Source organism: Polypterus senegalus, chromosome 2, assembly GCF_016835505.1.
Source record: "Polypterus senegalus isolate Bchr_013 chromosome 2, ASM1683550v1, whole genome shotgun sequence".
Classification (NCBI taxonomy): Eukaryota; Metazoa; Chordata; class Cladistia; order Polypteriformes; family Polypteridae; genus Polypterus; species Polypterus senegalus.
Window position 1 is genome coordinate 4,086,091 of NC_053155.1, and position 17,695 is coordinate 4,103,785.

At 42.4% G+C, this 17,695-nt stretch overlaps 1 protein-coding gene across 1 annotated transcript in view; it reads right to left on the bottom strand.

Moving 5' to 3' along the window:
- LOC120524126 overlaps positions 1-17,695 on the bottom strand; it is a 160,835-nt gene that overhangs the window by 119,049 nt on the left and 24,091 nt on the right. The window contains 3 exon segments of the mRNA XM_039746003.1: positions 7,306-8,491; positions 8,581-8,646; positions 16,953-17,112. Coding sequence (XP_039601937.1) covers positions 7,306-8,491; positions 8,581-8,646; positions 16,953-17,112 — 1,412 coding nt within the window.

Below are 17,695 nucleotides of genomic sequence, written 5' to 3' on the forward strand. Positions count from 1 at the left end.
GATGCCCTAATTATTGAGTGACGACCCACCTCAGCCTCCCTGGAACACATAAGTCAGAGTACTGACATGATGACTCCATCCAAACTGAACTTCAGATTCAGGAGGAGTTGCATGGATTTTATCCTGGCCTGTAACTCTGGACTACATCTTTGTTCTTCATCAGTTATTTGAGGACTCATGGGAGTTGGAAACTTCAGCAACGCTAGTGTTTAGATCTGGCAGTGCCATGCTGATGGTGTATGTGCCCAAAAAGAAGAAGCCTTTGATTTCAGTCTGTAACAGCTGGTGTAAAGTTCTACTACCTGTAAAAGATATCGCCAACATGGCACTGCCAGATCTAAACTCTAGTGTGGCGAATTGCTCGCGTACTGAAGTGACTTTAGCTGCTTTAGGTGGAAGTCCCATTTTACTTTATGGTGCCAAGCAGAGTTGTGTTGCGGTGCAGCAATCTATTAGCCAGCAAAAGCGCTGTGAAGAAGCTGTCTGTTGTTATGGTGGTCATCACGGCTCTTGTGAAAAGAATGGAGATAAACGCCATCAACTCAGAGAAGGAGAGGCAAGTTCGTTGTACCACATGAACGTCACTGAACGAATAAAACTGAATATTAAAAAAACAAGCGCTAACTTTTACAAGAAGTAAAATTTACACCGGGTGTTACAGACTCAAATTCAATGTTGTCACACACGTGTGCATGGGAGGCAGCTAAAGGGCTCGAGTAAGGGCAATTCTGAATCATACCGGGATGTGTCAGAGTGCACTGACTCTTTTTCTCCGTTCCCAGACCAGTCACAGGAGATTCCACCTGGCCCTCTTGACGTCACTTCTGGGTCCGAGCCTATGGAGGAAGACCTTGCCGGCTCCGGTGATGTCACGTCCAGGCTTGAATCTATGGCTGAAGACCCTCATGAGCAAGACCCCTTTGACCTCACTTCCTGTCTTCCCCTTTAAAAGCCTCCACCTTTTCCATATTCCCTCAGTTCTGTTTTCGACTCGGTTTTGTGCACAGCTGTGCTATCATTTAAACTTCAATTTGCAGCCAGGAAACCAAATATACAGGTGGCTGCCCCAAACCTTGCTATGGCTCTTTGTGGAGTTTGTGAAAGTGGCGTAGTCGGCAGGATGGAATGGTCCCAGAAGAGAAGGGGACAGGACCTGCAATGTACCCAGGTGAGAACGTACCGGGGCCGAGTTTACAGGTGGGAAGGGTGTCCCGTAGTTCAGGGAGACCCGTTTCGAGCTCTGCTCCCAGCACGCTTCACTAGGCAACCTAGGCAGGCCAGGGAGTGTGCAGAAGGGGCTTACAGAATTGGGCTGCTCTGGAGGGTGGAGGCAAAAGGGGCTTATTATGCCCTCTCGAAGGAGAGTGCCTGCCTCCCTGTGAAGCCAGAGCCCCGATTTCCACCTAGGGTGCCCCAGACTGGCAGGTGACTAGAGTGGAAAACTGGAGGTTTGACCCAGAGCAACTAACTCCTCAACAAGCATGGTCCTTATGCGCAAGGGTAGGGCAGTGGCTACAGCCACAGGAGAACAAGCCCTACCAAGTAATAGAGCAGGTGGCCTGCTACCTGCTCCTGAAAGCACTACCCCGTGGCTTCACCCAGCCGGTCTGGGGTAAACACTTTAAGAACATGGCAGTGCTCATAGAGCTCATAGAGACACATAGGATGGCCTCACAATCTGAGGGAGCAGAACCGTCCCAAAACCTATACTCACCCCCCAGCCCGTAAAACCCAGAGTGTGTGCTGACGTCCCCGGAGTCGCGGGTGCGCAAACTGCTTGGGAGCAAGGAGAAATGGAGGTGGAAGAGGGGTTGGTGTGCTCTGAATAACCCGTTGGCAGTCCCACACACAGGCGTAGGATCGAAACGGGTACAAGACCACAGCCTTATTCAATTCCAGCAGCAACATTACCATTGTTGACCACCAGTTTGTGCTGCCGTGACAGTGGTTAAAGATTAAGACCAGTATAACCTGTGTCTATGGAGAAATCAACTGATACAGGTCCGCCACTTGTGTCATCAGTTACAGAGGATCGGTACAGAAATTAACTGTAGGCGTCCTTCTGAATCCACCACATCCGGTGGGGTGGGACTGGTCTAAAATAAAAATCGGTGAGGCACAAATCACTCCTGGGTTTAACTTAGGCCTAGTTGTAGACAGGGATGAGCCGCCTCAAACTGCCGGTGGAGAGAGACGAAGCGGCCTCCCTGAGTGACATGGCAACTCCTGGAAACAACGCCCATGAGGTCAGCCCAGACCCTCTCTCCCTTTTGCACTTTCAATTTAGAACTCCGTCTTCTTTTAAAAGACAGCAGTGGAATGACGACTCCCTTAAGTTTACCAAAAATGCAGTGGTCCTTGTCAATGGCCAGCACACTCACCAGTCGATGCCACAAGGACCTCACTTTGTGTTGGAAAATGACCTTCTGTATCACGTAGCTGAGCATGATGGGCAGGAGAGACGGCTACTGCTAATCCCGCGGACCTTCTGGCGGCAGGTCTGTTAGTTAGCACATGCCCACCTCCTAGGCAGCCATTTGGGCACCGAGAAAACCCTGGAGATGATCAAGCTCCGCTTTTATTGGCCGGGAATCAATGAGGAGGTTCGTCACTTTTGCACTTCCTGCCCAGAGTGTCAATTGCGACAAATTCCTAGGAAGGACTGTGCTCCTCTCATTCTTATTCCCCTAATTGAAGTTCCCTTTCACAGAATTGGGGTCGATTTAGTCGGACCCCTAGAGCCCTCAGCCCGAGGACACAAGTACATTTTACAAGTACAAGTACAAGTACAAAATCCTTATGGATTTTTTCCGTTGAGCTCTGCCACTTCTAAAGCCATCTCACGGGATCACAAATCTGTGATTGAAAAGAAGCAAACCTCGTCCATCCCAGCCAACAATTCAGGCTCAGTACTCGGCTCCAGGCTGTGCTCCAATTGGGAAAACAAAAGGAATGTCACCAACTGTATCTCAGATGTTGTAAGTCACCTTGGATAAAGGCAGCAGTCTTATAATAAATAAAAGAAAGAACTCAGAACTGGCCATTTCATAGTCCAGAATGGAATTCCTGCCAACTCCCAGATGTGCCAGCTAAATGTTTCCTGGCTGCCAGGGTGTGTGACATTGAAGACACACTGACTGAACCTGCTGATCTTCTTGGCTGAGATGTTTAAACGTTTCCTCTCCTTCACTGATTCTCTGAGTGTCTCCACATTGTGAGCGTCCTCTACACTCTCGTGATCACACTTGACATTTCACTCACAGCCCTGGTGTTAACATTTACCACCCATTAACCTGCCCAGTGCCCTATTTTAAGAAGTTCAAAAATGTGCTCAACAATCAGTGCAACTTAGTTAACTGATTAGAAAGTTGGAGCATTTTCTGTTATTTATTTGCTTCATTATAAGAGACAAATGTCACTTCATTTAAAATATTTTGTCACAGAGGCACAGTGGTATGTGTGGTGTGTAAAGAAGATTCACTCAGACCACCAGGCCACTGTTTGTACTGGCAGCCATAAGCCACAGACACACACTCTACTGTTACAATCGCTTGTGCTGACTACTGATGATCTGTTCTACCAACAGGAGCGTCTTTCAGGCGAGTAAAAGAGAAAATTCTGTAGACAACAAATAAAAGTTGACGTCACCTCTAAAGTGGAATCTGAAATGGTGAACTAACCTGTCATTGAAACTCGGTGAGACACGGTGTCTGTCTGTCTGTCTGTCTGTCTGTTATAAAGATCAGCGACCTGCGCTGGAGAATAACTTTAGGCAGGACGGCTTATAACATTCAGGGCAGGGGGAAGCTGGAGTGTATCCCAGCAAGCTGTGGGCACAGGCAGAAACAACTACTGGACAGGGTGCCAGACATCACAGGGTGAACACACACACACACACACACACACACACACAAACACTCACAGACACACACTCACACACACACTCACACACACACTCACACACACACTCACACACACAGACGCAAACACACACTCACACTCACACACTCACACACACTCACACACACACACACTCACAGACACACACACACACACACATCAGTGGACAATTTAGCATCACCAGTTCATCTAACCTGCAGGTATTTGGACTGTGGGAGCAAACAAACAAGGAGCACCGGGACATAACCCCCTGACCACTTACTGTGAGGCAGCACATCAGCACTGTGTCACCATGCCTCTCATTCTTTATTTAACATATTTATATTAATTGTGAAGTTAATAAACAGAGGAAACATACCATTTATTTGACACTTAGATAGGGCAGACCCCCTGACAGCTCCTTAAACTCTGCCACATGTCAGTAACACCTCAAGTTTACACTCACTGAAGTTTCATTGTTGGTGTTCAGCCATAGTTTGAAAGTAAAGACATCATCCAGGGACAGGGACAGATTTATACCGTGATTAGGTCATTTGAGATTTATAGAGGAACGTTATGTGCCTTGTGGTGTAAATTGAGTTTGACAAATCTGTTTTTTGTGTGTGTGTGTGTGTGTTCGCCATTTTTATATTTTGTTTGGAATCTAATCAAGGTTTACACCTGAGGCTCCAGATTTTAAATCTGTGACTTAAGATGGTTGCCTGTGCAGATGACCTGACTGTTTGTATTTATCACCCTTCAGATGTTCTGGACAGGATTGAGAAGCTTTACTCTTTAAAAGTGGACTGAAATACAGCAGGACTCTTGTGATCAGTGAGTGGGGGTCTACTGACTTGGACATGTTTGATGAAATGTGGGGAGTTGGACAAGTGCTGTGGTCTGCTCAGGGGGATTAACTGACGTATTTTAAGAATGTGGGGTGGGGGATAAAGAACACAATAGGGGGCCATTTGGTCTTTATATATCAAAATTAGTGAGAAATCAAGTAAAGTGACCCCTCTAATTGGCTAACTAAAAGATTACAATATGAAAGATTTCGAGGCAACTCAGACCCCTTCACATCTCGGCTGAAGACGACACCTGAGCTGCCTCAAAATCTTACATATTGTAATCTTTTAGTTAGCCAATAAGAGGGTCACTTGATTTCTCACTACGTTCATAATGGCTAACACAGTACAACACCCTAGTACTATATGAAAATTATTAATACTTGTAAATCATGAGATTGTTTATTTCTCAATTGTTCAAATAATTTTTAGAATTTATGTGCAAAGTAGGAGGCACACAGGGTGGTAGTGGTGACCCTGTAATAAACTTTATAATAACTTATGTAGGGACAAGAAGTGTGGTTTATGAAATTAATTTAAAGAAAGGAAAAATGGAATATACTTTATACATACAGTTTTTTAAATCTATCTATCTATCTATCTATCTATCTATCTATCTATCTATCTATCTATCTATCTATCTATCTATCTATCTATCCATGTCTGTGATTATCAGTTGTTTTTTTCCACTCAGGGTCTCTCTCTATGAGTGATCTCATTTCTTTATATCTATTTTTTCCAATTTCCTAATGTTTATTGTTTTTTTAACTGATTTTCTATTTTTTTATATAATATTTGTTCTTTTCTGGTCTAAATTGTACAAGTCATATGCTGCTGCACACACCTAAAGAATGCCTCCCAGGCTTCACCCATGAAATTTTGAAAATCTCTCAAGTAAAACAGAATGAAGGTGGTCGTGGACCTGATGGTCTCTGTTGAGGTCTGTACTTGAGATGTCAAAGAGAGTGGGCTGTAAGAATGTACGATTAGCCTCACAAATGAATGAAACAGTTGTGGTTTTCTTGAATGATGAATCTTTGGTTCTTGTCCTGGTACAGGCTGGGCTCCTAATAAGCTGCTCACTAGTCACAGTGTTAAATTATGGACTCCAGCTAAACAAGTCATTGTTTCTAATGTATTTCTATTTTTGAAAAACTAAATATTATTAAATGAATTTCACAGAGATGGTAAAGTCCTAACGGACATGATGATGATGATCCCGCTAAGGAGCAGATCTCCTGATTGTAAACATGTTGCCCTATAGAGATGACAGCGCTATTAAATGACATACAGTACATGAAGAACTCAATGTAACCCTGAAATCAGTAGACGGGTGTGATCATGTTGTGTTTGTCTCCAAAGAAGTACTTTAAAAGTGGTCAGACAGGGCATAAGACAAACAAATATAAGCACAGTGAGGTGAAAGATAACTGAGATATGCCAGAGATGTCAAGTGAGCCCTGACAGCCCTTTAAGGAGAACATTGGATAATGAAAAGAAAGGTTCAGTGACTAGGGAATCAGAAATGGAGGACAAACTGGTATTTAAATCTGAAGTAATGAACAGCGATCATGGTGAAGTGAAAAGAGGAGAACGTGTTTCAGTAACACCAGGATATAAAAAAGGTGAGCCGGTGATGACCAACAGAGAGCAAGAGAAAGAAACGAGTTGCAGCGCAAACACAGAAGAGAGAGCACCGGTAGGAGCAAACAGGAGGATAAACCCCCTAAAAGATGGCAAGGGTGGTGAAGAGGTGGTGAAGTCCTCAGATGAAGCTCATTATTTAGTGATTAGCCCACCAACAGATCCTCACCTGTGGTCATGAGTTCTGAGTAGTGAATGGAGACATTTAGGAGGACAAGGGGCTGAGACCAGAGTCCTGCACTGGACCACTAAACTCCATCTCATGAAGAAGGTAAGGACTTTAGGAATACACAAGGAACTCTGAACAGAACCACCACAGGAGGTAGATGAGGTAGTCAGTTCATGTGGTGAGTATAACAAGAAATAAAAAGAATTAAACTCAGTAATCAATGCATCATTGTAAAAAATCAAACCTCCAGCATCCATTTTTTTGGCCCACAGTCTGCCTGCTGATGGTGAAAATGAACTGGAGATTCATTGATTCATCTGGGATTCTGCAAATTGTGAACATTCCTCCTCACTCTCGTAATCACACTTTAGGTTTAATTCTCTGCCACTATGGTCACATTCACACAATATAATGTTTCACATCATTGATTAATTACTAACTAATGCAGTAAGAATATGAGAATTTTCATCCATCTTTTTAATCTGCTGATCTACACCAGTGGTATTGGCTCATTGTCTGCACGAGGCGGCTTTAATGACTGTAAGAGTCTGAAACAGATATGACAGCGTGAGGTCTGGATTGTTCAGACGAGTTGTAAAGGATCATCAAGAATAAGATGGCATAATTATCGTCTCATTAGCAGTTGACCTCACCTCCTGTTGAGTAGGTGGGGCTTATTAGAAGGTCCTATGACAGTGGAGCTCAGTGCCCTGACACAAAGTGCCATTACTGACAGATAAAACTCATCAAAGTCGCATCACTCACCAGACTTTACTGCAGCAGCTGAGCCCCGGCTCCAGTCTCTTGATGCACTCGGTGGTCAGAGGTGTGCCTGACAGGTTAAGTTCTTTAAGTTCTCCACAGCAGCTGATGACAGCGGCCAGCACAGCACAGTCCACAGCAGATAAAGTCGTGTTGCTAAAGTTCATCTTTAAATCCTCTCCAATGGTGTCTCTAATTAACTCCTTATTCTGAGCCTCACAGAGCCACTGACCTACTTGCAGAGCTTCACTTTTGTTTTTTTCAGGTGTCATGAAGTGTCTCTTCAACACAGAGCAGATCATCCAGCAGTACGAGGGGATGAAGCACATTGAGTACAGGATGGTGTTCTTCTTGACATACTGAAAAGCCTCAGCAGCCAGAGCAGTGTCACCAAAGAACTTCTTACAGTACATCAGCCTTTGTTCAGGGAAGAACCCCAGGATCTCTACAAACTGATCGACTCTTTCCATGTCCATGGCTTCCAGGGCTGTTGGTCTGCTTGTTATCAGGACTGAACAGCCCTTCAGTAATGTCCGACTGACCAGACTGGTGACCAGGATATGGACAGGCACCTCAACGTCTGGGTTTGAGCAGGGCTGACTCTGGGTGAAGTCCAGTTTGTGTTTGTACTCATCCAGCCCATCGAATATAAACAGGAGAGTTTCAGGATTCCTCAGAATGTCTTTCAGTCTGTCATTACTGAGATATTTATAGTGCCTTTCAATCAGTTTGGTCAGTGACATTTGTGTCTCATTCTCATTGTCTAGGAGGTTAAGCTCTCTGAATTTAAACAGGAACACAAAAGCAAACCTCTGGTACTGAGTGCCTCTGGCCCAGTCATACATGATCTTCTGAACCATGGTGGTCTTCCCTATTCCGGCCATCCCACTGACCACTATGATGTTGACTGGATTTACACTTACAGGCCTTCTTCTAAACAGCTGCTCAATCCAGATTCGCTCACATTTCTCTGCTGCTCCTTTCTTCATGAGCTCTTCATGGATCCTCCCAGTTTTCATAAGTTCATGTTCAGTCTCCTTATGGTTTCTAGGGTCCTGTTCAATGGCCACCAACTCTGTGTATAGAGTCTCAAAGCCCACAGCTGTGGTGTGTGGATCTCCAGGAGAAGCCTGAGCCTCCACAGTCCTTGTGGATTCAGACACAGCCAGTCTGTGTGTCTCATGGAGATCTAGAAGTCAAAATTAGAATAAATGAGGAAACCTGATGAGCACAGGACTGGAGGAACTGCTGAGCAGATGTGTGAAAGAAAGGAGTTACCTTTAGTACGAAGGTCAAAGAGAGGTGGCTCGTTTCTGGTGTCAATCTCCTCTAAGAGTTTCTTTCCTGTGATAAAGGAAATAAAGACAGATGGGTCAATCACAGCAGTGATGGGGGCCATCCTGGATGAAGCTTTACTTCCTGAAGTTTGAACTTTATAAAACTGGGCTCTATAATTGTAAATGTGTATAAATTTGATGAATTAGTGATAGACATATAATGGGACATGAGGGTGAGATCAGTGACATGTATCCAGTTTGTTTGGAAACCTTTAGTCATTCACATGAAGGAGACATCAGAAATGAGAAAATCCACAGAGTAGAATAGTGGGCATATTGAGGGCAATGCCAATGTAAAGAGTCCAGAGCAAAACTCAGACAGGATGGACGAATCAGAACATCGGAGTACTGGACATGTGAGCAATGTACAAAAACAGGCCAATTCAAATTACAGCATATCACTTTTCACATTTACTTACATTAAACTTCACTGTCTACAAATCTCCCCACTCCTGTATTCTTTTTAGGTACTTCTCTAATGATTCAACTAATTCTCCATTATCTGCCCTTCCATCTAGTATGGTATAATTGTGACATTTAACTTATGATATTCTTATCAGATTGTTTATGTAGTGTATATTATAAAGAGCACCAACTCCAGCACTGACCCCTGAAGGACACCATTTTTAACGTCACCTCATTCAGAAGAAGTCAACCAACACAAGTCCATCAAACAAAGACACTGAATAATTCAATGGGTCCTCTTATTTAACAAGATGCTCTGTTTCTCTGTAATCTTCTGTTTCTCAACATGTGAGTACAGGACATTCCTGTGACTGATATCTGATGTTTCTCTTGTCCTGTCAACAGGAGAGGGTGTAATAACGACAATCTTCAACTGCTTCTTCAAGCCACTTCTTCAGAGACTCCCTTCCTCTTGGCCTGTTGAACTGTCAGTCTGAAGTTGATAAAGCGGACTTTATACCAACATTGGCCAACCAATGTGTTCTCCAGGTTGTGGCATTGACTGAGATATGGATCCATCCAGAAAATATGGCAACACCTACAGCACTTTCCCTCAGAGCTTATGCTAAGGAGCTTCAATGAGATGGACATGCTTCTATCCTCCATCCCAGATGCAGGTAATGTGCCTCATTCGGTACTCCATGAGCAACTGCTCATTCGACACAAAGTCAAACCAACTGTACCCAAGGATTTTCCAGAGAGACACAGTACCAAAGGAGTCCAGTCTTCGTCTCAGGTCACTGGATAGCGTCCATGTCTCGCAACCATATAGCAAGACAGGAAGCACCAGGACTCTAAAGACTCTAAAAGACTCCACAGACCACCAACTGACAAAACTGGCAAACTGCTGGACTTGTTCTCTCACAGAAGTGCACCCCCACATAATGAACTGTCACTCCACTTACACACATCAGACCTGTCTGAGAGGCGGAGTTCAGTCATCAGGAGGACGGACTTTGATGGTGTCTTCTGCTGAGCGAAGTACTGTGGGGATCAGGAAGAAAGAGAAAGCATGGTTGTTTTCACTGTCTGTTTAAGTATTTGCACTTCACAAAGTTGGAGAGTTCCTTAGAAATAGTGTGCGTCAAGTGAAGCAACGTAAGTTCTGTTCATTTGTTTTCATTTGTGTTATAATAGTTACACTTGTAATTTCATTAATACTAAATGTTTCTCAATAGTGCCTTTAGTTATAAGGTGCCACCTAGTGGCCAATTGTCAGATCAGGGGGAGTGTGAATGCGACTGAGAGAATAAAACTAAATAAAAAAAAAAAAAAAAAGCTAACCTTTACAGGTACTGTAAACTGACACCATCTGTTATAGACTCAAATCAAATGTAATTTTTTATTTTATAATAGTAAAAATAAGAGCAGCTCACTACTCAACATGTAATTCTGGAGAGCGACCGGATTAAATCTTGTGACCTGTTGATTACGAGTCAGCAGTTCTTACACTAACCCGATTTTTTTTTCTTCGGTTATATTCTTGAATAAAAGCCCACTTGTTTTGTTATATTTGTACCTTTGGTGAAAGAGCTTATTTGATATTTGGACTTCAGTCCTCACACATTATAAACTTTGTGTCAAAATTTTGTTGTTAGTCCTAAAACATGAAAAACGTTTCTGTTTCAGTTATGTGTTCAACATTTCTTGCATTTCTCACATTTCCTGTCATCCTACACTTCCACAGATCATTGTAGATACGAAACACACATGAAATGCATGAGCTCCAAATAACGAGATCTTATTTTCCCTATGCATCTCCAGGCACCTCACACGTAGATAAAGAGACTTGAGCTGGGAGATCTTTTTGCCCAAGATGAGCTCTGGTGGTGGTGGAGGTGTTATAGCAGGCTGCTTGCTGCTTATGCTGATCGACACCTTTACAAAACAAAAGACGCTGATAAGGAGAGGAACGAAGGAATTAAAGTTTTTGCAAAACTTTTTCGTAGTCTTCATGGATTCTAGTGTTAATCAATTTGGAGAGATGCAACTGCAAGTTCGAGAAAGCACAAAACCTAGAGTTTCACAAACCTCTCAGTTTAAGTGCGCTTTCAGTAGTAAGTACGGCACGTCATATCAGCCAAACGCCGTGGCACCAGCGCCTTCATCGACAGTCACACTTGAACAGTCAGAATTCGATAGACTCCTACAAAATCTTCATGAGCTTGAGTCTATTGTAAAAAAACAGGAACAATCAAAACACCTTCCACTAGCACAAGGGCTGACACTCAGATTTCCAGATAAGATCTGATAGATGTGCTCATGCAAAATCAAACTGAATGTTAGAAGGCAGTCACTGAAATGTTATCCCTAAAAAAGGAAGCCCCTTCTTCTGCACCTCCGGCACTGCATGGTGAAGTACCACACAGACAGGTCCCTTTATTTGTAGGTGATCCAGTGGCTTTCATTAGGGCCTTTGATCACGCTGTTGGAGATGTTTTAGAGAACCCTGAAGATAAATTAGATCACCTAATTCAATATACAACAGGTCCTGCTCAGGAAATGATTAAGGGCTGTGTGTGACTGCCACCAAAAGGCCAGTACGCAACTTATTCATAGCTGATACATACATGGATAAAGCATTGAAGTGGCCTCAAATAAAGCAAAATGATGGAGAGGCCCTGAGAGACAAAGCAACCTTTCCTGATAACTGTTTGGACTCCATGGCCAATGCAAGGAGCCGTGATGCATTCAACAGCAACCAGAACATCCGTACCATAATCTCAAAGCTCCCATATCCTTTACAAGATAAGCAATGAAATACAGCTTATAAACTTGAAGAAAGAGAAGAGAGAGAGGCAGATATTGATGATCTAGTTTCCTTTTTACATCGACAGGCTAAGATGTTAACGCATCCCATTTATGGAAAAGCTTTGACAAGGGTAGGTCACCTCTAAAGTACGGCCAGAGATCAGGAAGTATCTTCACTACAAGTATTTCTGATGCTGCTGAAAGTGGGACTCGAGAAACCTCCGTCAAAAAGACTGTTACTGACTTCTGTGGATTTAAAAAGCTTTGTGTATTCTGCAATAGCCAGCATACTCTCATTGAATTAGTAAAGTCAAAGTGTTACCACATAAAGTAAAGAACTGACTTTTAAAATCAAGAGGTTTATGTTTTCGCCATCTCAAACAGGGGCACCTTGGTAAGAATTGTAAAGGATGAAATGTCAGACATGTTCTTTTCAGCACCCAGATATCCTGCATATAAAAAGAGGATGGAGCAACATCTACGACTACAGCCAGGGTAGCAACATCTGCTGGGGGGTAAACCGAGACTGGAACTTGTGCTTTTACTGGGGCCGGAGAAGAATGTGTACTGCATGTGGTTCACGTTAAGTTAAAATCTAAGAAGAGTGAAAGGTATGTAGAAACATACGCCTTTATAGACCTCGGCAGTACAGTAACAATCTGCACTGAAAGGCTCCAGAGACCACTACAAGAGGATATCAACAAGTGGGCATATCTTAAAGAGGTACGTCTATCTCATACTGACTCTGAAGTTGATCTTTTAATAGAAATCAACAACCCAGAAATCTTCAGGCAGTCATGAATCATACCTAGCCAAGGAGATGGACCTCATGATGTGAAGACTACACCTGGATGGGCGGTCAATGGACAATACAAAGAGACAGATGACCTCATAAAACAAAGTGGTAAGCTGTCCAAACATTCGATCAATCGTGTGTCAATAACAGAGATTGAAGATATGTTGCTGCAACAGTATAGCACAGATTTACAGAGCGCAGCTCTGAAGAAAAGGAGGAGATTTCACAGGAGGACATCAAGTTCATGTGCATAGCCTCAGAATCTGTGAGACTGGTAGGTGGCCACTACTGTTTAAAATTGCCTTTAAAGTGTTTTAAAGAAACACTTAAAATGCCGAACAATCGCTGTATTGCTGAACAGGGTGCTATTGGACTCAAGAGAAAACTGAGCAACAATTCAGGATTCCATAAAGACTATAAAACGTTCATGAGAGACATTATTGAGAAAGGTTACGCTGTCAAGGTACAAAAAGAAAGCCTGAATTACAATGAAGGCAGAGTGTGGTACATCCCACATCACGGTGTGTATCATCCAAAGGAAAATAAGATTTGAGTGGTCTTTGATTGCACTGCCACCTACCAGGGACTTTGCTTCATGAACAACAAAAGGCCCTGACCTAACTAACACACTCATTGGCATCCTTACAAGATTCAGAAAGGAGCCAGTGGCATTAATGGCAGACATTAAGTCAATGTCCTACCAAGTTAAAGTACCAGATAAAGACACTGATGTCTTGTGCTTTTTATGGTGGCCTGAAGGTAATCTAAGCAGAAACATGGAAGAATTCAAAATGACAGTACATCTTTTTGGTGCTACTTCTTCACCCAGTTGTGCTTCTTATGCTTTGTGTAGAACAGCTGAAGATGCCAGAGATACATTTCCTGAGGAAGTTGCTGACACCGTTCTCAATAACTTCTATGTAGATGATTGTTTAAAGTCGGTGGCAACAGAAGAACAAGCAATAAAGCTGGCAAAGGACCGCCAAGCTCTATGCCATAGAGGTGGATTTCATTTGACTAAGTGGGTGAGTAACAACAGAGCAGTTTTATTGTCTATTCCTGAAGAAGACAGAGCTCATGAACAAAAGGACTTAGACTTGAGCCACAGTCTTCTTCCTACAGAACGTGCCCTGGGTGTCCAGTGGTGCACAGAAACAGACAGTTTCAAATTTCAGATGAAGTTACAAAACAAGCCCACTACAAGGCGTGGTATTCTGTCTGTTGTTAGCTCAGTTTATGATCCACTTGGCTTTCTAGCACCACCATACTGCCAGCAAAGCTTATTCTAAGAGAAATGTGGATGGGATGAAGAAGTAGAAGTCAAACACATTCAGAAATGGAAAAAATGGATGGATGACTTACAGTTACTTACAGACTATAAAGTGAACAGATGCATCAAATCTGTCTGGTTTGGAACCATAAGGTCAGCACAAATGCACCATTTTGCAGATGCCAGTGAAGATGGATATGGCACTGTCACATATCGTCTCCTGACTAACAAAGAAGGCAAAAAACATTGTTCATTGCTGATGGGGGAGTCAAGAGTTGCACCATTGAAGCAGGTCACGACTCCAAGATTAGACCTGACAGCCGTTGTGGCAGTCAAAATGCTAAAAGGTGAGCTTCATCTACATTTTGGACTGACAGCACCTCGGTGTTAAAATACATTTCAAATGAAAGCACTCGATTCAAGACCTTTGTTGCCAACAGAATCTCCGTGATCAGAGATCATTCACAACCTTCACAGTGGAGGTACGTCACATCTGCCCTTAATCGGCTGATCAAGCATCCAGAGGGCTAAGCATAGAAAACTTTCTCAGAAGCACCACATGGTCACAAGGTCCAAGTTTCTTACTGAAGCCTGAACATGAGTGGCCAAACAGACCAGATCAACTGAACGATTCAGTTTCTGAAGATGATCCAGAAGTTAAAATCTGTGCAGTTAACATGACAAGAACAGAGGAGGCGACCGAGCGCATCAACAAACTAATCACTCACTTTTCAGATTGGCAAGCTTGAAGAAAGCAGTGGCTTGGCTCCTCAAGTTTAAAGACATACTGCTGCTCTTAAAAAATGAAAGACAAACATTTCAACTAGAAGTCAGTCAGTCTGAAAGTAATCCAGAAGAACAAAATCACTCATCACAAAGCACATGAAAAGGTACAAACTGATTTTAGAACCAGGATCAGTTTCTTCAGAAGACTTGGCTAAAGCTGAAACAGAGCTTATACGCCTCAGTCAACTGCAAGAATTTCCAGAAGAATTAAAGGCTTTAAATAAAAAGGCTTATGCATAAAAAGAACAGTCAAATCTATAAACTTGACCCGATCATACAAGATGGAATACTGAGAGTTGGAGGAAGACTCTGCAAAGCTGCAATGCCAGCTGAAACTAAACATCCTGCAGTTCTTCATTCATAAAGAAATCGGACATTGTGGGTGCAATTATAGGCTTGCACAACTATGTCAGAAATACTGGATACCTCAAGCAATCTCCATTGTCAGGAAAATCATTTCAAAGTGCACAACATGCAGAAGATACAATGAGAAAGCAGGAGAGCAAAAAATGGCAGATTTGTCAGAAGTTCGCTTGTTACCTGACCGTTCACTAATGTTGGAGTTGATTATTTTGGTCCTTTTCAAGTCAAAAGAGGATGAAGTCTGGTCAAGTCTGGTACGGAGTAATCTTCACTTGTTTAACAACCAGAGCTGCCCACATAGAGATGGCACACAGCTTAGACTCTGATTGTTGTATCAATGCCATACGCTGATTCATGTGCAGAAGAGGACAAGTTAAAATCATGCGCTCATATAATGGAACAAACTTTATTGGAGCAGAAAGAGCTCTACGTGACACAATTTAAAATCTAGATGAAGAAAAAATCAGCAACGGTATCATGAAGAAAGAAATCAAATGGATTTTCAATCCACCATCAGCCTCTCATCAAGGTGGAGTGTGGGAGACAAATCAGAAGCATAAGAAAGATTCTAAACTCAACACTAAACCAACAGACACTCGATGATGAAAGTCACAAACAATGATGTGTGAAGTTGACTCAATCATCAATAACAGACCTCTGACAAAGACATCAGACGACCCAAATGACTTGGAGGCTCTCACACCCAATCACTTGCTGTTAATGAAGACACAACCTGACAAGCCTCCTGGACTCTTTTCTAAAACGACCAACACTCTCGAAGACGCTGAAGTAACTTCAATACACAGCTGGTTTGTTTTGTAAAAGATGGTCTAAGGAGCATTTACCAACACTTCAAGAACGTCAGAAATGGCTTACAGCAAGAAGAAACTTTGAACAGGGAGGTTGTTTTAATTGTAGATGATGCTGCACCCCACAATTCCTGAGTAATTAAAGGAGCGACTCATCAAGACAATGGCAGATGGCAAAGGGGCAGTCAGAAGAGTTTGTGTGCAGCACACTGGACAGACCTGTGAATAAACTGGGCCTGCTGCAAGAAACTGCCAAAGTTTGAAATAAGAAATCCTTAAATGTTTGTTTGCAGTGTTCTTATTAGTGACTTGAAAACTGCGTTAGTTAATGTAAAAGTAAAGTTAGTGGCTCTTATTAAGTAAAGTATAGTATAGTAATTATGTCAGCTCCTGCATAGCTAATTAGGGGTCAGAAATGTAAGAGCCAATCTTAGAAAGTGAATTCTTAAGTTAAATTCATATTAGTGTTTGTGTGATCTCTACAGAACATTAGCTTCTACATAGAATATGGTGTAGTCTTTCACGCCATGTAAGTTAATATGAGATTGAACTTTCTTGCTATATAAATAATAATGTGTGTTAATTGAGTCAGTGTGTGTTTGGAGTTTGTCTCATTGCTAGCATGGCCTGGTAGACTCATTTAGCAGTTTACAAGTGAGATAACTTCAAGAAACAAATAAGGCATAGAAGCTTTAAACAGGAATTTTCTTAATCTTTTCTTTTTTTTTCTTTGCTGTATCAATTATTTCTCTATTTTTGTGTGAACTGTTTTACTTTGAATTTTTACTAAAGCTTTTAGAAATGAAGATATTTTGTCTGTGGAATCATTTCAACGTGTCAAGCTATCGTTGAATCCCATGAAGCAAACTAAAGCTGCAGAACCTTAGTAATTCTGAATAAACGCAGCTACATAGTGTATAATAAAACATTCTCGATATCAAAATAAATGTCAAAGAGCAGGCCTTCTTCATGTCTCACCACTCAATGTCCTCTTGTCGTCACTCTGGTCCTTCTAAAGAGGACAATAAGAGGACATTGAGTGGCCTTCACAACAACATGAACAGACGCTGTACCTGATGGACTCCATGTCTTGATGTCCCACTGGCTGATCTTCTCCAAACTCGTTTTCAGACATGACAGCTCATTTCTCAGGTCCTCAGAAGAGAAATCAGTAGTGACAGTGAAGCTGAGCGAGTCTCCATCAGCAGGAAGGACACAGTGAGATGAGAAAGTCTGCATCAGGAGAGAAAAGGGGATGAGAGTTCAGAGAGTACCAAGAACAAAAATCATTTATTAGAAGATGTTTAACAGGTCTTTAACAGATCTTTAAGGTCACGTGTGCTTTGTGCTGACATGTGCTTTGCAAACGCTAGAGTCTGTTGAGAGTTGTTGGTTTGTTCTGTGGCGTGAGATTTAAATAAAAAAAATACATTTTGCTCTTAAAACTTGGGTTTTGGTTGCGCTAAGGAACCGTGTGGGAATTTTTAAAGCTTTTTTTCCCTTTAGAAGGGTTTTTTTGCTTTTTTTTCGCCCGCACAATAGCAAAAGTAGCTGGGTGTTTGGAAGTGCGCTTGGAAAAGTTATTTGTACTTGTACTTGTACCTGTTCTTGTTATCTGTATTTGAATTAGCATCGAGGCGGCAGGGTAGAAAGCAGCAGTAACTGATATCGGCATTTGTAAATAAATAACCGTGTCGTCGTCAGCGATTCCTTAGTTTAAAGGAAAAGAAAAAAAGGCCGCGGCTGACTTCAAAGCAGTAAAAGGTGGAAACTCAGCAGTGCGCAGGTAAGCGGCCAGCGTTAAGACACCGATCAG